General features: G+C 43.6%; 1 protein-coding gene across 2 annotated transcripts in view; it reads left to right on the top strand.

Annotated features, from left to right (window-relative positions):
* Positions 1-25,946, top strand: part of BRINP2 (BMP/retinoic acid inducible neural specific 2) — a 110,793-nt gene extending 84,847 nt beyond the window's left edge. For both annotated transcript variants that reach the window (XM_008978356.5, XM_003824690.6), the window contains 5 exons: positions 711-919; positions 16,999-17,104; positions 19,708-19,944; positions 22,084-22,306; positions 23,929-25,946. In XM_008978356.5, coding sequence (XP_008976604.1) covers positions 711-919; positions 16,999-17,104; positions 19,708-19,944; positions 22,084-22,306; positions 23,929-25,045 — 1,892 coding nt within the window. In that variant the 3' untranslated portion in view covers positions 25,046-25,946. The remainder of the gene's footprint in view (positions 1-710; positions 920-16,998; positions 17,105-19,707; positions 19,945-22,083; positions 22,307-23,928) is intronic.
* The last annotated feature ends 719 nt before the right edge of the window (positions 25,947-26,665 follow it).

Here is a 26,665-nt window from a genome sequence, read left to right as displayed (position 1 = left end):
GGCAAAAAAGTCGAAGTCCCTGGAGTCCCTGACCCCTCTTCCTCTCTATAAAGATTGGAAACTGTCCAAACCAACGCCAGTGGTTCTGGGCTGATGAATCATCCTCTTGTGGGGCGGAGAGTGGGGGTAGGGTGGAGCAATGTGGGCTAGGACCCAGGGCAGGATCAAAATCTCTGAAGATGCAGAGCTCCCTCTGCCCCGGGAAGAAGGAAGCAGGATTTATTATAACATTTAGCTCACTGTCCAATCGACTAAAACAAGCTCTCCCAGGGCTCGGGCCAGCTGTCGGCACGCGGCAGGTGTTGAGTGTTTGATGGGGAGGAGGGAGATGCAGCTTCAAGGCTTTTGCCCTTCCTGAGGGAGCAGAAAAAGCCACGAAGACTCCTCGTAAACAACTTGAGAGAGAGAATTGTGTCTCCCCTATGAAGATGGATTGCTTGAGACAGAGTTCAATAGATGATGTTAAACAGATAAGCTGAGGGCAGGGGGACTGAGCTTTGGAAGAGGGCCTTTCAGGGAGCGAGGCCGCTGGCCTGTGGCTCCCTCTGATGAGCTTCTTCTAAAGATGATAAGGGCTGGGGGAAGAGCTTGGCAGCAGGGGCTGCACTCTCTCTCAGCTGTGTCTATCTTGGCCAAGGGTTTTATGTTCCTATTGGTAGGGGATTCGAGAGCAGAGAGCGTCACCAATACACTCGTGTTGTTCACCATAGGAGAAGAGTCCCTGACCATTTTTGTGGACAAGCGGAAACTGGGAAGAAAGACAGAGACAACAGGAGGTGCCTCTATAATCGGGGGCAGTGGGAACAGCACAGCTGTGTCCCTGGAGACCCTGCACCAGCTGGCCGCCTCCTACTTCATCGACAGAGAGAGCACGCTGCGACGGCTGCACCATATCCAGATAGCCACGGGGGCCATCAAGGTAATGACCTGAGAGGTACAGGGAAGGGGATGCGGGAAGCATTGAGGAACCAGGGGGAGGCCAGAGCCTCAACCATCTCTAGGTCAGCTGGGCCGACTGATGGAAGAGGAAAAGAAGCTTTCTGATGAAGACACAGCCAGCCTTCAGACACGATGGGGTCATTCATTCCACTGCAGACACTCACAGAGCACCCACTCTGAGGCAGGCTACAGCAGAGGCACGTCTGTGAATGGCAGTCAAGGTCCCCATGCTCACAGAGGTTGCACTCTGGTGGAGGATGGAAAAACAACAAAGTTATTTCTAATGATAAATAAAGACAAGACAGAGTCATAGGTGTACATTTCCTGGGGCGTGGGGAGGGAGCAGCTCATACGATTATTATTAGATTGATCATGGAGGGCACTTTGGGGTTTAGACTTTGAGCTCTGAATGATAAGAAACCAGCTGTGTGGAGAAGTGAGCGGAAAGTGTTCAGGCAGACAGAACAAAGTACTAAGTACTTGTTCCAAGTAAGTACTAAGGCCTTTTAGCAGGAACCAGCCTGGTGCCTTGTTGGGGCACAGAGAAGACTGCTGAGATGATGGGGAGGTGAATAACAAAGAGAAGACGAGGTTTGGCTGGAGCCAGGTTATGTGCCATGAGAAGGAATTTTAATATAAGTCAAAGTGCAGTGAAAAACCACTGGAAAGATTTAACAGGGGAGTAACATGATCTCATGAGTGTTTTTAAGAGATCAATAGTTATTGTGACTTTAATAACTATAACCTTCATCATATCTTCTCTACTTACACCTAAGAGGTTTCTAGTAAAGTTCATGTTGTTTTAGGGAAAACCAGTGAAAATACTGTACTTGAGAATACAGTTTTTTAAAAATTCTAAGCAAAATGTTAAGGTATTGAAAATACTTCAAAGTTGTCTTATATCCTGCTTTTATCCCATGTGAAATTCACAAGCAAATTTTGTTTATTTATTAATTCATTCAATAAATATTTACTGAGCACCTATTATTTGTCAGGCACTGTTTGGGGTCCTGAGAATACAAGAATGAACAAAAGCTGTAAAGTTCCTGCCCTGATAAAGCTTGAATTCTAATAGCAGAGAGATCATTCATAAATATACAGGCAATAGCTCATTTTGTTATGGTTTGCTTCATTGCATTTTGCAGATACTGTGGTTTTGTTTTTGTTTTTGTTTTTGTTTTTACAAATTGAAAGTTTATGGCAACGCTGTGTCAAACAAGTTTCCTGGCACTATTTTTGGCACTATTTTTCCAACAGCATGTGCTTACTTCGTATCTCTGATAATTCTCACAGTATTTTAAACTTTTTCATTGTTATTTTATCTGTTATGGTGATCTGTGATATGTGACCTTTAATGTCACTTTTATAATTGTTTTGGAGTGTCACAAATTGCACCCATATGTGATAACAAACTTCGTCAATAAATGATGTGTGCTCTGACTGGTCCACCAACTGGCTGTTCCCCTATCTCTCTCACTTTTCTCAGGCCTCCCTATTCCCTGAGACACAACAATATTGAAATTAGGCCAATTATTAACCTTAATGGCTTCTAAGTTTTCAAGTGAAAGAGTCAGACATCTCTCACTTGAAATCAAAAGCTAGAAATGATTAAGCATAGTGAGGAAGGCATGTCAAAAGCTGAGAAAGGCCAAAACCTAGGCCACTTGCAACAAACAGTTAGCCAAGTTGCAAATGCAAAGAAAAAGTCCTTGAAAGACATTAAAAGTGCTACTCCGGTGAATACAAGAATGATAAAAAAGCCAAACAGCCTTCTTGCTGATATGAAGGAAGTTTGAGTGGTCTGGATAGAAGATCAAACCAGCCACAACATTCCCTGAAGCCAAAGCCTAATCCAGAGTAAGGCCCTAACTCTGGTTAATTCTATGCAGACTGAGAGGGGTCAAAAAGCTACAGAAAAATGTTTGAAGCTAGCGTAGGTTGGTTCATGAGATTGGAGGAAAGAACCCATCTCCATGATATACAAGCACAAGATGAGTCAGTAACTGCTGATTTAGAAGCTGCAGCAGGTTATCCAGATCTAGCTAAGATCATTGATGAGGGTGGCTACACTAAACAACAGATTTTCAGTGTAGATGACACTGCCTTCTACTGGAAGAAGATGACATTGAGGACTTTCATAGCTAAGGAGGGTAAGTCAATGCCTGGCTTCAAAGCTTCAAAGGACAAGCTGACTTTCTTCTTACAGGCTAATATAGCTGGTCACTTTAAATTGAAGCCAAGACGCATTTAGCATTCTGAAAATCCTAGGGCCCTTAAGAATTACGCTGAATCTCCTCTGCCAGTGTTCTATAAATGGAACAATCCAGTCTCGATGACAGCATATTTGTTTACAGCATGGTTTATGAACTATCTTAAGCCCATTGTTGAGACCTACTACTCAGAAAAAAAATTCTTTCAAAATATCACTTCTGATTTACAATATACTTGCTCACCCAAGAGCTCTGATGGAGATGTACAAGGAGATTAATATTGTTTTTATGCCCGCAAACACAACATCCATTCTGTAGCCCATGAATCAAGGAGTAATTTTGACTTCCAAGTCTTATTTAAAAATGTTTTTGTAAGGTAAAGGCTGCCATAGATAGTGATTCCTCTGACAAATCTGGGCAAAGTAAATTGAAAATCATTTAGAAATAACACTATTCTAGATGCCATTATGAACATTTGTAATTCATAGGGGGATGTCAAAATATCATTAATAGGAGCTTTGGAGAAGTTGATTCCAACCCTCATGGATGTCTTTGAAGATGTCTTTCCTCAGTGGAGGAAGTAATTATATATGTAGTGGAAATAGGAAGAGAACTGAAATAAAACGTAGAGCCTGAAGATGTGACTGAATTGCTGCAGTCTTATGATAAAATGTGAATAAATGACGAGTTGCTTCTTATGAATGAGCAAAGAAAGTGGTTTCTTGAGAGGGAATCTACTCCTGGTGATGATACTATGAATGTTGTTGAAATGACAACAAAGAGTTTAGAATATTTCATAAACTTAGTTGATAAAGCAGTGGCAGGGATTCAGAGGATTGACTCCAATTTTGAAAGAAGTTCTATTGTTGGTAAAATGCTATCAAATAGCGTCACATACTACAGAGAAATCTCTCATGAAAGGAAGAGTCCATTGATGCAGCAAACTTCATTGTTGTCTTAGTTTAAGAAATTGCCACAGCCACCCCAACCTTCAGCAACCACCACCCTGATCAGTCAGCAGCCATCAACATCAAGGCAGGACACTCCACCAGCAAAAAGATTCCAACAACTGGCTGATGGCTCAGATGATCATTAGCATTTTCTAGCAATAACATTTAATTAAGGTATGTACATTGTTTGTTCAGACATAATGCTATTGAACACTTAATAGACTACAGTATAGTGTAAACATAACTTTCATATGGCACTGGGAAACCAAAAAATGTGCGTGACTTGCTTTATTGTGATATTTGCTGTATTACAGTGGTCTAAAGCTGAACCCATAATATCTCTGAGGTACACCTGTATAATGCCAGGTGGGATGAATGGTATGAAGAAATGAAGCCAAGTAAGAGGATAAAGGGTGATGGGGATGTGGAGTTTAGGGAAGACCTGTCCAAGGAATGCCACTTAAGCAGAGACCTGAATGAAGTGAGGGAGTAAGCCCCAAACATCACAGACAAAGGACAGAACAGGTACAAGTGCCCTAAAGGGGCAGGGCAGTGTACTTTGTATGATCCAGGACCACCAAGAAAGGCAGTGAGGCTGGCATGCAGTCAGGAGAGAAATGAAGTGAAAGATGAGTTTATAGAGGTTGCAGGGGCCATATCATGAAGGCCTTACTGATTAGGAAGTAGAAAGAAAGGGGGATCCTGGAGACCAGTTCAGTGGCTATTGCAGTGGTAAAGGTAAGACATAATTGTGGCTTAGACAAAGCTGGTGTCACAGAGGTGGTGAGAAGTTGGCATATTCAGAATATATTTTGATGATAGAGCCTATGCAATCAGACAATGGATTGGAAGAAAGGAATAAAGATTTACTGCAAGATTTATGGCCTGAGCAATCAAATGAACAGTGATTCCATTTACTGAAAAGGACAACACTGGGAGGAGGTACAGATCTGAAAGAAATAAATCAAGAATTTGGTTTTAGACATGTTGAATGTGACATTCCTATCAGACATCTTAGTAGAGAAATCTAACAGTCAGTTGGACACAAACACCAGGATTTCAAGAGAAAGGCCATGATTGAAGGTGGAAATTTGGTGTGCAAATATATACTCATGTGTAGTGGGTATTTACAACTATGGGAGAAAATGAAATGAGATCACTCAAGGAGTGAGTGCAACTAGGAAAGTGGCCCTAGGGCTGAGTTGTGAAGCACTCTAATATTCAGAAACGGGGAAGAAGAGAGGATCCAACCAAGAAGACTGAGACAGAACAGAGAATATGAAGAGAACCAAAGCGGGCTCACAAAGCCACGTGAAGAATGTTTTTCACAAAAGGAGGAACTGGCAACTGTGGCTGTTGAGCAGTCACTAAGGTGAAGATTGAGACTCGACCTTCAATTTGGTGACATGGAGGTCACTGGTAACCTGGAGAAGAGTGGTTCAGTACATGAAGAGTACAAAAGGCCAAGTGAAGAAAACTCGAGGAAGGAAGCAAAGTGAGGAATCAGATATGAGTAGAAATAATCCTTTTGCTATGAAGGCAAATGGAAAAACGAGTGATAACTGGGGAGCAATGTGGGGTCATGGGAGGGTGTGTTTTTGTTTTTAAGATGGGAGCTGTTCCAGCATATTGATATACTGATTAAAATAACTCCATAGGCCAGGTACTGTGGCTCATGCCTGTAATCCTAGCACTTTTAGAGGCCAAGGCGGGTGGATCACAAGGTCAAGAGATCAAGACCATCCTTGCCAACATGGTGAAACCCCATCTCTACTAAAAATACAAAAATTAGCTGGGCAAGGTGGTGCACCCCTGTAGTCCCAGCTACTTGGGAGGCTGAGGCAGGAGAATCGCTTGAACCCGGGAGACGGAGGTTGCAGTGAGCCGAGATTGCGCCACTGCACTCCAGCCTGGTGGCAGAGCAAGACTCTGTCTGGAAAAAAAAAAAAAAAAACTCCATAGAGAGGGAGAAAGTGATGACGTAGGAGAGACAGAAGATAATCATAGGAGCAAAGAGGTTGTTCTTACCCAGGAGCTTGAGTGCTTCATCCTTCCTAACAGGCGGCAATGCAGAGGGCACAAAGACAAATGCAGCAGGATGTTAGTTGCATGGTGAGATATTGCTGTTGTTTTCTTCTGATTGGCTTCTTCTTCTTGATTTCCTAGGTTAAACAGAAGGAAAGTCTTTGGCTAACAGGAAGAAAAGGGAATAGTTGGGAAAATAATCTATGAAATGGTCTTTTGAGAATAAGAGCTAAGAGTGTTGGTTGGCTAGATAAACACAGTAGATTTCTGGGTAGCACTGAGAGCCCTCTTCGGTGGCCATAATTATAACATGAGACCAGTCAGCATAGTTGTAAGTTTAATCAGCTACATTTAGCAGTTCATGTATAGGTAGGCATGGAATAGACAAAGAGTTGGATTTAACAAAGATGTGTGTATATACGTGGCGAAAGATAAAAGAGGGACGAGAGTTGAGAGTATACACAAAGGAATGATTACAGTAATGGACCATGGAATATAATTCAGTCAAGGAATGAAAAGAGGCCTTTGAGGATGCTAGGAAGTGAAAAGTTGGTCAGGTATAAAGGTTAAAAGTCTAGGTAGGTTTGACAATTCATTAGGGAAAGAGACTAGAGCAAGTATGAGTGGGCGATGCCTAATATTGAGATTATAGAAGGAATACTATGCCCTGGAACCTAATTTTATTAGTAACTGCATTCCCTCTGTAATCACTTGATGGCAATGAATGAGGGGAAGTAACAAGAAACATAAACTGCAATGAGGACAGGTAGTGGGTGCTAAGAGTCCAGTGGTTCTGGCTTCAAAGGAGCCAGAGATCATTAGAGAGGACGAAAGAACAGTGTTCAGGATATCACAAGGGAGCGCCTTCCTTAATTCCATGCCCAGGAGCATGAGGGGTGGGAAATGAGATAGCCACTGCTAGAGAAGGCTGCAGGGGAAACCATGTCCTCAGGGTCAGCTATATCGAGGTTAGAACTGAAAGGCAAAGTGCACTCTTGAGAAGTAGTTGAGATTATATGGGATTTTGCTAAGAACTGATCATGAGATCCACAGAGCACAGTGGAAGTTAACTGAAGAGAAGAGGTGAGATTAGGGGACTTACAGAGTCTGGAGTGAGAGTAGAAGAGATAAGGATGACTTTCTATTAACAGGGAGGTAGGGTATATTTGAGAGACTAGTATCTTAAACAGTTTAAAATGATTTAAAAACTCACTGATGTGATTTTTTTACTCTTAACTCTCTTCCCTCTTTTATCTTTCATCATGTATACACACACGTCCTGGTTAAATCCAACTCTCCATCTATTCCATGCCTTCCTGTACGTGAACTGCTAAATGCAGCTGATAAAACTTAAAACTATGCTGAGTGATCTTATGTTATAATTATGGCCATGAGTCTCAAGCTGGCTCTCAGTGCCACCTAGAAATCACTGTGGCATGGAGTAGGTTTTACCAAGAAGACCGAACTCTGTGAAAGCCTCTCTCCCCATTTAGTCCTGTAGGGGACTGTGTCAAAGTTGGAGAAAAATGGATCATATCAGAAAATGAAAGGTAGGCATTGGGTCTACAACTTAAAGATCCCATTTATGTTCCTTCCTATTCCTTGACCTGACCAACTTTACACTTTCCTCACTCTTTAATGGCCTCATTTTCTTAAATTCCTTGATTCATCACTATAATCTCAATAAACTAGGTATTGATTTAACGCATCTCACAATAATAACAGCTATTTATGACAAACCCACAGCCAATATCATACTGAATGGGCAAAAGCTGGAAGCCATCCCTTTGAAAATCGGCACAAGACAAGGATGCCCTCTCTCACCACTCCTATTTAACTAGTATTGGAAGTTCTGGCCAGGGCAATCAGGCAAGGGAAAGAAATAAAGCATATTCAAATAGGAAGAGCGGAAGCCAAATTATCTCTGTTTGCAGATGACATGATTGTATATTTAGAAAACCCCATCGTCTCAGCCCAAAATCTCCTTAAGCTGATAAGCACCTTCAGCAAAGTCTCAGGATACAAAATCAATGTGCAAAAATCACAAGCATTCCTATACACCAATAATAGACAAACAGCCAAATCATGAGTGAACTCCCATTCACAATTTCTACAAAGAGAATAAAATACCTAGGAATACAACTTACAAGGGATGTGAAGGACCTCTTCAAGGAGAATTACAAACCACTGCTCAAGGAAATCAGAGAGGACACAAACAAATGGAAAAACATTCCATGCTCATGGATAGGAAGAATCAATATCATGAAAATGGTCATACTGCCCAAAGTAATTTATAGATTCAATGCTATCTCCAACAAGCTACCATTGACTTTCTTCACAGAGTTAGAAAAAACTACTTTAAATTTCATATGGAAACAAAATAGAGCCTGCATAGCCAAGACAATCCTAAGTAAAAAGCACAAAGCTGGAGGCATCATGCTACCTGACTTCAAACTATACTACAAGGCTACAGTAACCAAAATAGCATGGTACTGGTACCAAAACAGATATATAGACCAATGGAACAGAACAGAGGCCTTAGAAATAATGCCACACATCTACAACCATCTGATATTTGACAAACCTGACAAAAACAAGAAATGGGGAAAGGATTCCCCTATTTAATAAATGGTGCTGGGAAAACTGGCTAGCCTTATGCAGAAAACTGAAACTGGACCCCTTCCTTACACCTTAAACAAAAATTAACTCAAGATGGATTAAAGACTTAAACATTAAGACTTAAAACCATAAGAACCATAGAAGAAAACCTAGGCAATATAATCATTCTCTTGCATATGTCTTCAAAATGCCCTTTGTCCCTTCTTCATGCCCACTGCCATTTCCTTAATCTAGGACTTCATCAACTTTTACCTGATTTTCTTGCATTATCCTGTTAAGTAGTTTTCTTATCTTTATTCTCAGCTCTTCTCCCTGATTCAACCTCTAGGTTGCTACCATGAGTGCAAATCATCATATCATATTGTATCATATTGCTCCCTGCCTAAAATGCTTCAGTGGCTCCAAACTGTACATGGGACAGAGCCCAAACTATTGTTCCCCATCCTGGGTGGCAGTGTGATGCAATGGAAAGAACATAGGCTGCAACCCAAGAGTCTGAATTCTGCCATTGCTCATGGTGGGGCTTTGAACAAGTTGCCAAACTTCTCAGAACCTCAGTTTACTCATCCTAAAATTGTTGTACAATTAAAATAGTTTCTATCTTGAAGTTTTCCATGAGGTTTAATAATAAAGTGTAGGCCAGCTGCGGTGGCTCACACCTGTAATCCTAGCACTTTGGGAGGCCAAGGTGAGCGGATCACAAGGTCAGGAGATCGAGACCATCCTGGCTAATATGGTGAAACCCTATCTTTACTAAAAATACAAAAAATTAGCTGGGCGTGGTGGCAGGCGCCTGTAGTCCCAGCTACTTGGGAGGCTGAGGCAGGAGAATGGCATGAGCCCAGGAGCCGGAGCTTGCAGTGAGTGGAGATTGTGCCACTGCATTCCAGCCTGGGTGACAGAGTGAGACTCCATCTCAAAAAAAAAAAAAAAAAGTATTAACCATAGCACTGCTGGAGTGTGAAAAAGATTAATTCCTGTTCTTAACTAAACGGTGTGACTATTGAAAATCTGTCTCTGCTGTCTTTCTAGTTTCATTTTTAACAAGTCCTTTGGTACTTTTCTCAGCCCCCTTACTCCCTGCTCTACTCTTCACCTTCCATTCATATTGTATAACCCAATCATACCTAAATATCAGGCTTTACTCAAATATGTCATGTTCTCATATCTCACTTTCCTGGCACTTGCTGTTTGCTTTACTTGTAATGCTTGTCTGTTCACCTGAATGGCTCCCCCTCACCCTTTGCTCAGCTTAAAAAGGTAACTTTTGGCTGGGCGCGGTGGCTCACGCCTGTAATCCCAGCAGTTTGGGAGGCCGAGGAGGGCGGATCACAAGGTCAGGAGATCAAGACCATCCTGGCTAACATGGTGAAACCCGGTCTCTACTAAAAATACAAAAAAAATTAGCCAGGCGTGGTGGCGGGCGCCTGTAGTCCCAGCTACTCGGGAGGGTGAGGAAGGAGAATGGCATGAACTGGTGAGGCGGACCTTGCGGTGAGCCAAGATCATGCCACTGCACTCCAGCCTGGGGGACAGTGGGAGACTCACTCTAAAAAAAAAAAAAAAAAAAAGTAACTCTTTTGTGAAGCCTTTCCTAACTCCCAAGGTAGTCAAATGCCCCTTTAGGGTTTCAAACATATGCCTCTTTTATAAGGCATATCATTTGAACTGTAAAACTGAACGTATGTCAGCTAACATGATGACTTCCACATGAGACTATGAGGTCCTTGTGGAAGAGGCTGGGTCTTGTTCAACTATGATTTCCCAATAAAAGTACAGAGCTTCCCATACTGTGGGCAGTGGGTAAAGGTTTGTTGAATTAATGAATGAGTCCCTGGACATGGCATTTTCCACATAGATTAGGCTCTTCTGCTCAGTGTGTATGCAAGTACATATAAGCATGCTTAGTTGAAAGAAACAGAAATCTACTCAAGGTAGCTTGAATATAAGAATAGTTTATTAAGAGAACTCTGGTGAAAAATATCACAGCTCTCCAAAGACTAGGCACTAAATCTAACCTAGGCACACGGAACTTGGAAAAGTATGGTCATACTCCCAGGTTATTCTTTTTTGTTTTTTGTTGAAATACGTGTCACTACTTTTTCATCTCCATCTGTGTCATCTTCTTGCTTCCCTAGTTGGAGATCCTTTATCTATTTATTCTATACTTTTCTGTACCTCAATGACTTCAACTTACATGTAACTTTGGCTTGCTGTGGAGTTGACTCTGGCTGAATATTCTCTTTCTATTTTATCTCTTGGTCAATGCCACCATGGCAGAGATCACTACTTTGTTCATTGCCATGTCCTCGGTTCCTGATATATTTTAGGTGCTTTATAATTCTTTATTATTTGAATTTTATGAGTATCTACAATCACCTTGTAAATTTTTTCTTTCAGTATCATAGTTTTCAATTCTCTTGAGAAAGAATCTGGTTCAAAGTCTACCCTTAGTTTAATACAAAGAGTTGGGCTTGCATAGTCATAACTATGGCTTTCTGGACCTGCCTCTTAAGCAGTCTGTGGGTGGTGGAGTTAAAGGTGGTTAGATAGCCCAAACTACATTTTTTATAGTGCCTATTAATGCACTTTCCAGAATTAGAGCCACTGCCCATCTCCTCAAAAGAGGTCACCATCCTTGGAAACCACTTTTTGAAGATTCTCTAAGAACACATTGAAAGTGAGATGAATATTCAGCTTCCACTGGGCTGACTGATCTGGGATTTTTTTCTGTCTGGGAGTACAATGGCTTCTCCCCCTAGGAAGAAAACCATGAAAAAACAAGGATGATTTTGTTTTCCCCCACCTTCTTCTCTTCAAGTTTTCACATTTACATAACTTAGCAAGGTCTAGAGACCTGATGTGGCCTGTTCAAGGACCCGTTGCTAGACTAAGGAGCAAAGTTGTGTGTTGGCATCCCACCCCACAGTTCTGCTCACTTTATGGGATTGACATGCCCATTTTGTCCTGGCAGTAAAGTTGTCTGCCAGGGAACATTACTTTGCTCTCACACATTTAGTACTTACAGATCCATATAGCAAAGGCCAATAGCCTGGATATACACAGCAGCACGTCCTTGCTAGCTAATACTCTTTTGTTGGTGCTACGACACCTGCCACCTACCTTCCTCTACTCAGCAGCTGGCTTCCAGCACATTCATTACTCTTGAGAGAGGTGGATGGAGTTGGGATGGGGTATTCTGCTTACCTACTCTGCCTTGGTGGAGGAAAAGTTCCCCAGCATATCTGCCTGTTTCTTGTTCCCCTAAGCAGATGTACACTTACTACCCTTACTTAGCAACTTCTTTGCACTAACATGGACATATGCACCTTTTTGTTTATTTAATGTATTCCTTAAGACCTCACTGAACATCCCCCTCTGTTGGAAGGTTTACCCAAATTGGCACACACCTCTATTGCAGAATTTGTCACTTTACATTGAGGATGTTTACATGCCTATCACCTTCCTGACACATACACTCACCAAGACACTAGGTCTTAGAGCAGCAGAGACTCTGTGGCAGGTACACAGCTCCAGGTCCCTTTAGAGTATTGTCTGGCATGTGGCAAGATGTTTCATAAAATACTTGAGAGGTGAAGGCAGACTTACATGGTTTAGTGGGAAACAAACTTACTCAACTAAGAAGACGGGATTGGTTTTGGCCTTGATGCTGTCTATTTCTATGACCTTGAGAAGTCATTGAACTCTATTTCTGTCATCCACGATGCATATTACCAACTATCTGACTCACCTGCACACAGGGCTTACATTCAGCTGATGTGGTTACATCAGTTTTTAAAATATTGAAACACTTCTATACAGCCAGTGAATAGTCTTCACTCCAACCCCCATGTACTACCCTAACCACATATACTCCTCCCCTGCAGCCCCCGGATTTCCTTTTGATGGTAACCAAAGGGAGAGTATACCTGAAGAGGCCTCTAGAGCCCTGCCCTGGCACTAGGGCTGCCATCCCTTCTGATGAGTTAATGTGCTTCTGTTCTACCTGCTGATAAATACTGTGAATATCACTCTTGGCTCTGCCATAGGGTTGGGGTATCACCAAATGATACAGAGCACAGCAAGCACTTTGCACACTGTGAAGGGTTGTATACATAGACATCCTGTCCATAATTCCCCAGAAGGGATTAGAGCCACAAAGAAGGGAAGGAGCTTGTTTCTAAATTACAGCTCACCCTCTATTTAGTTGAAGGCTGAGGAAGGACTTGGTGGGGAGGGCTTGACATGCTCACAAGCTGACTGAAGGGAGTTCACACAAAAGTTCAGGTGGACCCCAGGATGGAAAAAGAGTTTCTCACAAAACCTCCTTAAAAGTGACTTGTCCGAATTCCTCACTGCAGCAGCCTGGGATTCAATTTGCAGCTTTTTTAAGCAAGTACACCATCAGCTCTGTTCTCCCATCCCTCTGATTGCTCACAATTAGAAGCCCATTTCACTCTGCTCTTAGTTTGCAGGTGTCCCCTTAGGTAGGACAAGAGCAGCCTGAAAGTGGACGGTGGAGGGTGGGGAGAGCAGACTGGCTGGAATGAGGGTTTGCATGATCTGGTATTTATGGAAAATTGGAAGTGCTAATGAACCTGAGATCCATCAGGGCTTTCTCAAGGCAGGATGGTCTCTGTCAACAGACCAATTAGCACACAATTATTAGCCCTTTCTGAAAGCTTATCTGAGGCATTCTTTGAACAGTGTGTGCCTGAGTGAAATGCACTCTCCATTACCTGTATAGGCTCTCTTTATAATCTGCCAAAGCTGTCTGCCTCTTCTACAGAGAAAAGTGCAGGATCCTCTTGAACAACCCTCCAGAGATGCTGAGGTTTTCCTCACTTTGGGGCAAGGGGTGGGGGGGGCGGTTCTCAAGCTATTCTGCTTACTCAAGTCAGTACTCAGGCAATAACTGCAATGGGACCCTCTCCAGCTCCCTCTATTCTTTTCACCTCCTTTACTTCTGAAGGGAGAAGACAGTGTCTCAGAGCAGAATAGCAATGAAAAGCACTATGACTCTGGAAACTAGTGAAACTTGAGTGGGCCTTTCTCACTCTGTGGGTTTTTCACTCTAACAGGAAATGAGCATGAGGATCATGGTCTTTGTCTCCTAATTCCCATCCTTGTGCCACAATTAAAGTGAAGTTACTCACACCCTTTTAATGACTTACCTAATTGATTGTCCTCTTGTGGGACTGACCTTTAGAACAGCAGAGTAAAGGTCAGAAAATTGCATCAAAGATAGCCCAGCATGATGAACAAGATGATGGTGGGGGGCGGGAAGCAGATGCATTGGTGGCAGGCAGGGATGGGGGAGGGAGAAGTGGGGGAAAAGGAAAGCTCCTATTGTGGCTGTTCTCTAGCCTGTCCTCCTCTTTGGGTCACATCTTATTTCCACTTAAGGCTTGTTAGCTTCCTTCTTTCCTGGACCTGGTTGGTGAGTGACCAAGTCAGGAGTAAGTGGATGGAAAAGCCAGTGAAAAACCCAATGACGACGGAGTGGCCAGCTTACCTGTAGGCAGGGACAGGCAAGCCTCCAAATACCATACCCCTGTGTCCCACCTCTGTCCTTCAGCCCACCCTACCCTAGAGGGGCAAACTTCCCCAGAGTAGCTGGGACAGTTATTGGCCATGGCTCTTCATATGGGGAATTAGACACTATATAGAAAGTGAAGACTTCACCTTGAAATGAGGCTGCCTCTGCTTCCCCAGTCCAGTCTGACCAGTAGCCAATCACCCACTCACCCAATAAAGAAACATGATTCAGCACCTGTGTCCACATGTGGAGGGAGGCAGGCTCATGTGTAACAGCCAGAACACTGGGGTTGTTTAAGTACATTTCCACTTGTCTCTAAGCTCCTTACTGGCCATGACTATGTCTTATTCATCTGCGAGTTCCAAATGCTCCTTGAATATTTGTTAAATGAGCAAATGAGTAAATAAAAGAATGAATGAGTGAATCAAATAAATCTTATCCTTGCAGGTGACTGTATGACCTGGAATAAGTCATTTAACTTATCTGAGCCTTGGTTTCCTAATCTGCATTGTAAGGATAATCAAATTGATCTGAAGTCAGTACAATTTGTTTTGCTCAATGTTAACATTCTGAGGAGAGAACACATCACTAAAATATGCTGGGTGGACTGGTCTGTTTAGAATACTTGTGTTTGACAGTGATGGCATGTAAAGGGTTTAGACTCTATTTTCTGCAGTCCTTTGACCTGCCTGCTCAGGAGACAAAAAGGTATTGAACTGGAGTCTGAGGACTCTAAAGTTAGAATCCTGTTTCTGCTACTCAACAGCACTGTGGTCTCAAGGACTGTAACTCTGAACCTTACTTTCCTCCTTGGAGAGTGATAGTAATGAGATTTGTCCCAGAGAGTTCTTGGGAAAGTTGAGTGGGATGCTCTTGGAGGAAGAATTTGGAAAACTGTAGAGAATCTGTCCCTGCCCCTGGCGTGGCCTCGGTCTAGTTCTCCCTGCTGCCTCTCATGCTCTGTGTCTATTGCTACCCCTTGGTATTTGTGTGGAGTTACCTTTCTTTATTCAATTTCCCCTCCCTTCCCTGCCACCCCTACTCATTCTTGAAAATGAATTCATGGCTTACTTCCTTCATAAAGCCTTCGTGGACTACTTCAAGCTACAGGAATCCTTCCTGCCTCTCTCCCGACTGTTTTTGCTCAGCATCACACAATCTCTCACTTTATCACTCTGCTCCATGTGTATTTTTTAAACCTAGGTCTACTAAAGTCCTTTGAAGAATGTCCCTTACACTTTCATATTCACCATGGTAACAAGGCAGGGTGCTAGACACATGCACTATGCACTTCCAAGCTCTGTGCTGCAGAGATCACACTGTCCCTCCTCCTTTTCCTTGTAGTACATTTCCTCTCTTCCCACCTGTCCACTCCCTACTTCTCCTTAGGAACCAACACAGATGGTGCCTCCTTTGCTACTTCCTCTCTTGTTTCCCTTTGTTTAGAGCTGTGCTTCCTTAGAGCTCATCATGATGTGGGCTTCTACCGTGACTTGGATGTCCATCAGTCAGCTGTGTATGCACCTACCTGCCCCACAGGGTGTGATCTCCTGGAGAATGCAGTACACAATGTGTACATTGTTGCACACACCTCCCTACCCTGAAAAGCCTAGAATGTATTATACATGCATTCTCTTGTTTATTGAGTACCTACTGTGTGCCAGAAACTGTGTTAATTGCTGTCGACAACATGGTGAGCAAAATAAATATGAGCTTCCCTCTTTGGAGCCTATAGAGTGTAGGATTCAGACATGGATCACATACTTGCAGAAAGGGATGCAAAACTGCAACTCCTGTGCCTGCTGCAAAGCAGGGGGGCCTGAAGCCAGAAGAGGACGTCAGAGGTATCAGAGTGGGCTTCACGATGAACTTCAGGAAAGGTGCACTATAAATATTTGAAGAATTGTATGGAATTAAACAGTGGCTGCTCAATAAATACTTGTTGATTGATTGTTGGCAAAGTCTTCAGAGATCCTGAGAAGAAGGGGCCTCAGGTCCCCATCATTCTTATTACATAATTATTTCAGTGCATTTAAAGCTTCCCATTTTTCATCTTATACTTTAAACATCAGGGAAAACTAATGGGCCAACTTTATAACATTTTTAAATGACTCTATGGTGTTTTGGAATATTACATGGCTATAAGAGTTTATGTATATTTAATATACTTATTAAAATATGCAGTAAGCCCATAGCTGATTTTCTCTAAGGATGTCTCAGTGCCGAGGTGGGACTTAAATGTTTAATACTAATACTAATACTCGTAACTCATATTTCTCTAGTGCTTTTCATCTTTAGGATCCGTAAAGTCTGTGAGTACCACATCAAGTGGATGCAGCTGGGCTTTCCAGCAGGCTGACAGGGACCACATATGGCCTCTTGCCTTCCTCTGGAGGGAGAAGGGGTGACTAGAGCTTAAGGTTTCACTCCTTCTCCAGCATTCTCCGCCTTTCCAGACACAAATTCCCTTTAGCTCTCTCTGAAAGGCTCTCACTTATATATAACTGCTGCTGCCAGCTATATGTAACAGATACTCACTGCCTCAGGTCAAGGAAGAAAGTGACTTTATACCTCTGGAGTACGAAAAGGAACGTATCACTTCTACAGCTGGTCGAGGACAGGACGTGGAACCTGAGATGGAGCAGCTGGAGAAGGGAAGTATAAAGGGAGTCTCCACTTGTTATCTAAACCCACTCCCTACTCCTTCCTTCTCTAGGTCACCGAGACCAGGACCGGTCCTCTGGGCTGCAGCAACTATGACAATCTGGACTCAGTCAGTTCTGTCTTGGTACAGAGTCCAGAGAACAAAGTACAGTTACTTGGTAAGCAGCACTATGATGGTTTTCATACCTTTCACACCTGATTAAAAAAAAAAATTCCTAGATCAAATAGCGGGAAAAAATTCTGCCTGTTCCATTTGATCAAACCTTTCTTAAGACAAGAACTACCACAAGTTTTGGAACCTGTATTTAACAACTTTCCATCATGTTTTAAGAAACTTTCTGGTATGGTTTGTCCTATACCCCAGACCTATTGCTTATATCACATGACACCTCAATCATCCCACTTCACATTCCATCTCAAGTCCTCTGTCACAATCCTATAAGAAACAGCATACCCATCCTTATAAGAAGCCTTTACCTAGTTCAACGATCTTCATTTCCCAGAAAACCCTCTGCTTTCTCCTAAAGACACATTGAGGAATAGCTGGCCTTTACAGAGTGGTTAGAAGACTACCATCTCCAGCTCAACTAAGATCTGTATAAAGTGGGGGACCACTACTTACTGGAACCACAGTTTGAAGGTGGCCCCTGCTTTCTGTTATTTGTCTGTAATCTTGCACATGGGCAATTCAAAGTCAGGAGATGAGTTTGAGAAGAATAAGACTTTTGATCTGAGACAGAACAAGCAAAACTGTGAAAGATAAAGGAAAGAAAACCACACTAACCCTGGAGGCTGAGGGCTAAGGGGAGACATGCATCTCTTGCTGTCTGTTCCCCGCAGGCATCCTGGGGGCAGGGCTATGCAAACTGATTCAGTGGGAAAACTTTATTTTTCTCAAGGCCTAACTGAATTGTATTCTGTTTAAGATATTATTGTCTCAGCATTACAAAATCAATAACCCTCACTCAGGATCTACGATTACAAATTCCAGGCAACCTGAGTCAAATGCGACCCAGCAATGCTTTAGGAATTAAGAAATATATAAGAAAGAGGACTAAAAACTCGTTTATTTAGAGCTACCTAAGGCAATTAGCATTCCTCTTCACTGATGTCCCTGGATGGGCTGGGTTTGTGTCTGGAAAGTAGCAGTGAGTGAAGTTCAAAATGTCTAGTTGTTCATTTGGAATAGTTTATGCTATTTAATTTTATAGCCCAACACTCATGCAGACATTTGTCGGGGCACTGATTTTATAGCATGGGAAGTGTTCTGGTGAGGAGGAGGGAAGTGATGGGGGAGGTGAAATGAAAGGACTTGGAGAGGGTGAGTGTTGAAAGCAAGCATGTGGATTGGGTGTGTGAGGGGAACCACTCAAATGCCACAGTAGGCACAGTGCCAAGGAAGGAAAATTTAGGGGCAGTACAGAATTGGAGGTAGACCTCAAGAAAGAACAACAAACACCCACTGCTGCTAGCAATTTTAAGTTATATTTTGAGGTCTGCTGAGACTGGGATACATACTTTGAGTTCTCTGGTTTCCTGCCAAGGACAAGGTCAAGGGCCTAAAAATAAAGAGCTGGCAGACGTTTGAGGAAAGAGGAGCTCACCATATCCAGAAGTTCTCATATTCCTCACTTTCCTGGCACAAGGTCTCACAGTGTCGCTACTGGGGAGCCTCCTGCAGATCTGACCTCGAACGTGGCCCAGACTGCATCCAAAGGCATGCCTACCCTTTGTTCATCCTTTGGTAAGCTTCCAGCAGCCGCCTTGTGAGTGGCTTGAAGCCAACTAGGAGTATGTTCTGCTGTAGGTAAACTGGTAGTTACTGCAGTTGGGTGAGAAAACTGAAGCTCAGAGCAATTTAGTGCATTCTATCCAAGATCAGAAGTTAATTGGAAGAGAGCTGAGAGCCATTCATATCTATCCAGGCATGACTGATCTCAGGGCATTGACCACCATCCCACCTTCAAATCTTCTTCAGAGTTAAATCCTATTGAAATAGGACAGCCAGTCCCAGTTATATAGTATTAGCTGATGAGACAAGGGCAGGATCTGACACTAAGCAGATTCTATGAATGCTGTGATTTGGGCAGGTCACTGTGGTCTTAGGGCTTGGATTTCCTTACCTATAAAAACCTCAATATGAGCACAAATGTTATTTGCAATCATATATAAAAAGTACTCAACATAGTACCTGGGCACTGTATCCCCACAATATCTGTTCCTATCTCTTAACCAGGACAGCTTCCTTGGTCATCAGAGCTAGGGTGGGGAGGCCCAGAAGGGTCAGAATTCAATAATGTCCTAGGATGCCTACTGCTAATCTCAGTTAAGCTATAAACAGGATGGCTACAGGAGGCAGGGCAAAAAGCCCATCAAACCTTGTTTTCTCACCCAAGAAGGCTGTAAGCTCTTCTTTTATCTGAAACATCTTCCTGTTTCCATCCCAGAAATGCTGATGTGTAGCCAATAAGCCTGTTCTTATGATATGCACGCTCTCAATTTGGCTGATCTGAGGGGTTTAGCTAAGCCTTGGGCTTTGATTTTCCCATCTGCATTTTCAGATCCTCCCCCATCTGTCACTGGGGCAGCAGTAGCCTTCTCCCCCAACCAGCTCAGCAGGATTAGGCACTGTGGTGCCCATGCTTGGGCCCAGGATGCACAAGTCAGCAGAACTCCAGCTGGGATTCCTGCAGGCTTGGGCATGGGAAACTGAGTCCTCACTGGTTCTTCCCAGAGATTCCTTGACACATCCTTTCCCCAGGCCTTCAGGTGCTGCTGCCTGAGTATCTGCGTGAGCGCTTTGTAGCTGCAGCACTCAGCTACATCACGTGCAGCTCTGAGGGTGAGCTCGTCTGCAAGGAGAATGACTGCTGGTGCAAGTGCAGCCCCACCTTCCCTGAATGCAACTGCCCTGATGCTGACATCCAGGCCATGGAGGACAGCCTGCTGCAGATCCAGGACTCCTGGGCCACTCACAACCGGCAGTTTGAAGAGTCAGGTGAGCAGCCAGCTGACCCAGAATTCCTCCCTGTCAATGAGAGGTGGCTGTGAGGTACAGAGCAAGAACATGGGGAGAACAAAACTTGAGAGTTGAGGATCCTCATGGGGATCCTGACATGACCACTTAATTGTGTCTGTGACCTCAAGCAGGTTATATCACCACCCTGAGGCTCAAGTGGTTTCATTTTTTTCTAGGACATTGGTATTATGTCCATTTACATAGGTGTGTTTTAAGGACTTAATAAACAAAGATAAACATAATTAAGGGCATAGACCTTGTTTGTCTTGTTTGCTACTGCTTCCACAGTGCCTAGAGCAATGCTTGCACATAAGGTTCGCTATAAATATCTGTTGAATCAATGAAGTGCATAGAATGGTTCTAGATGACATTCAATACAATTCAGTTGTTGTTTGTTGCTGTTAAAGCTAATATCAGTTACCTTGAGACCTAGATTCAAGAGAACTGGTTTTGCATCCTTGCCTGGTTTGACAAACTTTATGACCTTGGATTAGCCGTGCAGCTTCTCAAGGTCTCAAGTTTCCTCATCTGAAAAAGAGGGAGAGTGATAATAGTGAATGGAAGGCTCACATGAGATCATGTAGATGCTCAATGTATAAAGAACTCTGCATGGTATATTTGCACATTTCGACACTAAATGAATGATATTTATGTGGATATAGTTCAAAAACATGATGTTGAATAAAACAAAGCAAGACAAAAAGGTTACATTATATATATTTATATAATGTCTTCATATAATACTATAATTTATTAAATATAATACATATGTAATACTATTTATATAATGTTTACAAACAGGATACCCAATACATGGTATTTTAATGGATAACTACATTTGTTGAAAAATAAAAAATATGTGATAATAGAAAAGAAAACATCAAGAGAGTGGTTACATCTGGATAGAGAGAAAGGGAAGTGTAGGGCCCTCACATGCAGTATATTTGGTTTGCTTTATTTCTTAAAGAAAAAAAAATCTGAAGCCAATATGGCAAAATGGCAAAAACTAATGGCAGACACATGGGATTAGTCTTTTTGCTCTGCATGCTCTTCCATACACTCAAATGTTTTAACTATGCACATACTAGATGTTAGTGCCATTACTAGGCATGATTCTCCAATCTTCTGAGGAGATGAGGAACCAGGTACATGAGAAATCAAAATGAGCTGAGGCCCCAGGGATTGCCATTTTAAGTCCTGGACAAGGCATTCGGTAGTGAAGGAGAATATGACATTCCAGTCTCCAGCCTCATGCTTTGGGCTATGGTGGTGGGTTATGGTCCATAACATGACTTTGGGCCTTTACTACTATGAGTTACTGCTGATGAATAAATCAGGGCTCTCTAGACCTCTACCAGGAGACCTGGTAGCTGCAGGTCCCAAGGAAAAGCAGAGCAATGCACAGAAACCTGAGCATGAGTTCAGAAGTCATGGTGTGCCCAGGAAGCTCTAAGGAGAACCTAGACTCAGCAGAAGCTTTGAAGCAGAAGGCAGGTTGCTTCTAAATTTGCTGTAGGGCAGAATGGATATCTGTCCAAGAGCTGAAGCTGAAAAGAGAAGAAGAGTATCTTAGAGAGTCAGAGAGGAGGACATGGGTGGGAGAGGCTGGTCTCAGGGACTGGAGGATTTATAGAAAGATTTCTGAGCTGGGTGCTGCATCTTCTCTGTGCCCACATGTGCCAGTCTGGGTGCACACTCACCTTCATGAGGGCCCCACATGTTCCATATGGGTTTTGTGGTGTTATTGAAGAGGATTGGCCTTGAGATAGTGTTGTGGATGTCTTAGAAGGAAGTATAAAGGGGGAAAGAGATGCATCCAAGGTCATTAGCAATAGCAGGAACTCTGGCCCCTCTGAGGGTGGCAGAGATCTGTTTTGAAATTCAGAGGCATAGGAGCAGAAAAGATGAGAAAGTTCCCGAGGCCATATTTTACAACATGTTAATTATTTCTCAATAAAGTTGTTGATTTTTTTAAAAATGCACCTGGGAGAATGGGTGTGCAGCCTCCTTCCTCATGCAGTAACTTTGAAGGGCCCTGGATCTGGGCAGCGTCCACTTGCCCCTACCAGAGTTCTGCATAGCTACCCGTCAGCTCAGGTCCTGTGTTCTTGTCCACAGAAGAGTTCCAGGCCCTGCTGAAAAGGCTGCCCGATGACCGGTTCCTGAACTCCACAGCTATCTCCCAGTTCTGGGCCATGGACACCAGCCTTCAGCACCGCTACCAGCAGCTGGGAGCTGGCTTGAAAGTGCTGTTCAAAAAGACCCATCGGATCGTCCGCCGGCTCTTCAACCTCTGCAAGCGCTGCCATCGCCAGCCTCGCTTCCGCCTGCCCAAGGAGAGGTGAGCACCCCCTGGATGCTACAGCCAGAGCTCAGCACCTCCCCTGACAGCTGCTGAGGCCAAGGAGAACCCTCTGTCCAATGTAGGGGATCAGGGAGTGGTGACTCACACATAGCCTTCCAGTTATCTTGACCTACTCACGTGTGTCATTCTCAGCTGTGAGTTGCGTCTGAAGTGAGAGAGAGAAAAAAAGATGGGCTGATTTTACTATTATCTAAATTATAGTTGATTCAAATGTTATTCTAGTAATACTCTAATTCTCATTTACTGATTTCCATTTTAATAAGTCTTAGAAAAAAAGGGATGGAGTTAAATTTCATCCAGCAATTGCATCTGATGAAAAACACACACACTGGCTTGTGTCAAACAAATGATTCTGCTCTGGGTCACAGGAGGAAAAAAAGTGGAGACCTGCACCCTCAGGGATACAGTGGGGCTGTATCATTACAAGTATCCACTTGTTCATCCACTGATTCATTTATTTATATGACAAGTTTTTGAATCCATATTCCATGCCTTACTATTAAGCTGCAGGGGTATTCATGAATTGGAAAGATTTAACAAACAGAAACATAAAAACTAGAAAATTATAACTATGTGGCAACCACTTAAATTTATGGTGGTAGAACATAAATCAAACGGATAGTCTCCTAGAGGTAAAATCAGAAATGAAAGCTTCCTTGGAGAAGAAAGTCTTGGCCACATTTTGTGGGAAGAGAGGGAAATGATCTGGTACACGTGAGGTAGGACAGTCTTCCAGGCAAAGGAGCTGCCTTCACGGCCAGCAACCCAGTGGTACGGCTCTATCAGAGGCACAGGTAAGAAGAGAAGCATACGAAGAAGTGGTTTTGAGAGGAGTTCATTTGTTCTTCTTTCAACAAATAATGATTAAAGGCTTACCATGCACAGAAACAATTCTCATTTCTGAGAAGCTGTTGGTCTCAAGACAGTGTTCCTTCTTTCATGGTATTTACTAACAGTGAAGCTGTTTATAAACAAGTAAACAATAAATAAATAATTTCAGATACTGATAATTGTCATGGATTGAATAAAACAGGGTTACGTGATGGAGAATGAGTGCGGTGGTTCTTTTGGCAGGGACATCAGGAAAGACTTCTTTGAAGAGGTAACATAAGAGCTAAAATCAAAATTTTAAGAGAATCAGCCATATAAAATTTCTGTTCTTGGTGGAGGAGTGAGAGGAGCAGAGAGAATAGAAAGGACAGAAACCTTGAAGAGGGAATGGAAGTTGGCAAGAAGTTAGAAGATTTGAAGAACCATCTTATTTAGAAGGCTGAAAACAGATTTGACACAAAAGAGGCTGGAGATCCTCTGTAGGTTTTTGAATAAGGGAATGAAGTAGGACTTGGGAGAGATGAGCCTAGTTGCTCTCAGTACAAATTTGGTGTCCAGTATTTCTGGTGCTGACCCATCAGACACAGAGCTCTAGGCTTTGCTCAATCAGTCCAAAGTAGCAAAGTAGAGTTTCTGCCACTCAGAGATCTTGGGGATTTTATTTTCCTCATTGCCTTCCATGCCTAGTGGTCAATGTCTTGCTGCCCTTAAGGAGGGTGTCAGTGTGTGACTTCTTTTGACTCTTCATTTTATCTCTGCTCCCCAAGGTCCTTGTCCTACTGGTGGAACCGAATCCAGTCCCTCCTCTACTGTGGGGAAAGCACCTTTCCTGGCACTTTCCTGGAACAGAGCCACAGCTGCACCTGCCCCTATGACCAATCTTCCTGCCAGGGCCCCATCCCATGTGCCTTGGGCGAAGGGCCCGCGTGTGCCCACTGTGCTCCAGACAATAGCACACGCTGTGGGAGCTGCAACCCGGGCTATGTGCTGGCCCAGGGGCTGTGCCGGCCAGAGGTGGCCGAGTCCCTGGAAAACTTTCTTGGGCTGGAGACAGACTTGCAGGACCTGGAGCTAAAGTACCTGCTGCAGAAGCAGGATAGCCGCATTGAGGTACACTCCATCTTCATCAGCAATGACATGCGGCTGGGCAGCTGGTTTGACCCTTCCTGGAGGAAGCGCATGCTGCTCACCCTGAAAAGCAACAAGTACAAGCCTGGGCTGGTGCACGTGATGTTGGCCTTGTCTTTGCAGATCTGTCTCACCAAGAACAGCACCCTGGAGCCTGTCATGGCCATCTACGTCAACCCTTTTGGGGGCAGCCACTCTGAGAGCTGGTTCATGCCTGTGAATGAGGGCAGCTTTCCTGACTGGGAAAGGACTAACGTGGATGCAGCTGCCCAGTGCCAAAACTGGACTATCACCTTGGGGAATAGGTGGAAGACTTTCTTTGAGACAGTTCATGTTTACCTACGGAGCCGAATCAAGTCCCTGGATGACAGCTCCAATGAGACAATCTACTATGAGCCCCTGGAGATGACTGATCCCTCTAAGAATTTGGGTTACATGAAAATTAACACCTTGCAGGTCTTTGGCTACAGCCTGCCCTTTGACCCAGATGCTATCCGGGACTTAATTCTCCAGTTGGACTACCCATATACTCAAGGTTCCCAGGACTCTGCACTCTTGCAGCTCATTGAGCTCAGGGACCGGGTGAACCAGCTTTCTCCACCTGGCAAAGTCCGACTTGACCTTTTCTCCTGCTTGCTCCGGCATCGGCTTAAGCTGGCCAACAATGAGGTGGGCAGGATCCAGTCCTCCCTGAGGGCTTTCAATTCTAAGCTGCCAAACCCTGTGGAATATGAGACCGGCAAACTCTGTAGCTAATGGGTGGCCCACTTCAGCACTGGGCAAGGAGGGGATCCACGAATCTGGGGTACAAAGATAATCTAAGCCCTCACCTTAGTGCCAACAGGGTGCGCTCCCACGAGACTTTCAGCATCCAGTAGATGGGACCTCGAGGCTCGAGCTGAAGCAGGCGAGAGAGAAACAGCTACTGCGTGCGTGCGCGCACACATACACACACACACACACACACACACACTGGCACAGGGAGGCTACAACTAAGCAGCCTCAGATCTGTAAAGTTGATTGGTGCTTTGTAAAATGAATGCAATTGAAAGAAAGGAGCCAAGGAAGAGATTAAGAAAAAGAACCAGCCGAACCATGAAACAAACAAAAATCCTAAAAGTGATTCTTGTCATTCAAGAAAGCAAGAGGGGACAACAATGGGAGGGGTCGGAGCTCTTCCTTCCCCTCTGTGGAGTCACTTTTGTATTCTTTTTAACCAGATTTCTTAAAATGTTGTTGTTTTGTGAATCCTGACATTGGTTCTTACTTTTGTATGCTGCCTCCTCTGTGCCCTCCCAGACGCTGACTGGGAAACACAAGAAGTACAACCAACAGGAACCAGCGCCAAGGGCAGGCAGCGGCCTCCTTGCTCCCCTCCCTTACTCCTCCCTCTCTGCTGCCTCCTCCCCTCACCAAGTTTCAGGGCCCTGAATTGTTCCCAGTTCCCCTTGTGGTCCCTTCAGAGCTCCTTTCCAACAGCATCTCTCTGTCGAAGAAAGAAGCTCTGTCAAGTTAGAGAGAGACAATGTGTAGGAAATGTTCTTTTTTAAAAAAAATAACAAAAACAAAACAAAATTATTTATTTTGTGATTGTTTTCCTTGTCAATCTGCTCCAACCACCTGAACATCTAAGTAAACATTTACCTGGTTTAATATATTTTTGGAAAAGGCCTTTTTTAGGGGGAAAAATGAGAGAAAAAAGAAAAAAAAAGAGAGTGTAGTCCCCTGGGTTACCTGGATTTTTCTTTTTAATTGCTATTTGCATGACACAAGAGTGTCCATGAAGCGGGGATAGTACTGTGTGGGAAGCTGGTTGATTGACAGATACACAAGTTACACAAGTGAATGAGTGCCTGTGTTGACTGGGCTGTGAGGGGTGTATGAGAGAGAGAGGTTAAATGAGAAGCGAGGTAGTACTATCCCAGAGAGTTATCTCACTACACTCCCATCACCTTTTTTTTCTCCCTGGGTGTGAGGGCTAACATGGGTCCTAAAACCAGGATTTCCCACATGGGGAGAGTAATTAAAAAGGTCTTGCTCGTAAGAGGAACTGCAGTCTTTGCACTGGGCAAAGTCCTGCTAAAGGGGCTCCTCTTTGTCGACACCGCTGCAGACACTAGGAGAATTTCCCATACGCTGCATCTTATGGTCTGGGATCACCCTTTGAGAAAATTGGGAAAGACGGAAATGTAGCATCGGCTCCCTCCATTCTGTCTGATTACCACATTCCCAACCCAAATAGCAGCTTTGATGTATACAACACAGAACAATGCATCCTTTTCTCCTAGTGCCTCCCTCCAGGTGGTATGAGAATCACTTCATAGCATCTGTTTTGGAGAATCACTTCTTTGTCTATGCTTCACATTCCAACCACAA

Source organism: Pan paniscus, chromosome 1 (assembly GCF_029289425.2).
Source record: "Pan paniscus chromosome 1, NHGRI_mPanPan1-v2.0_pri, whole genome shotgun sequence".
Lineage (NCBI taxonomy): Eukaryota > Metazoa > Chordata > Mammalia > Primates > Hominidae > Pan > Pan paniscus.
This window is presented reverse-complemented; position numbering and strand designations above follow the sequence as displayed.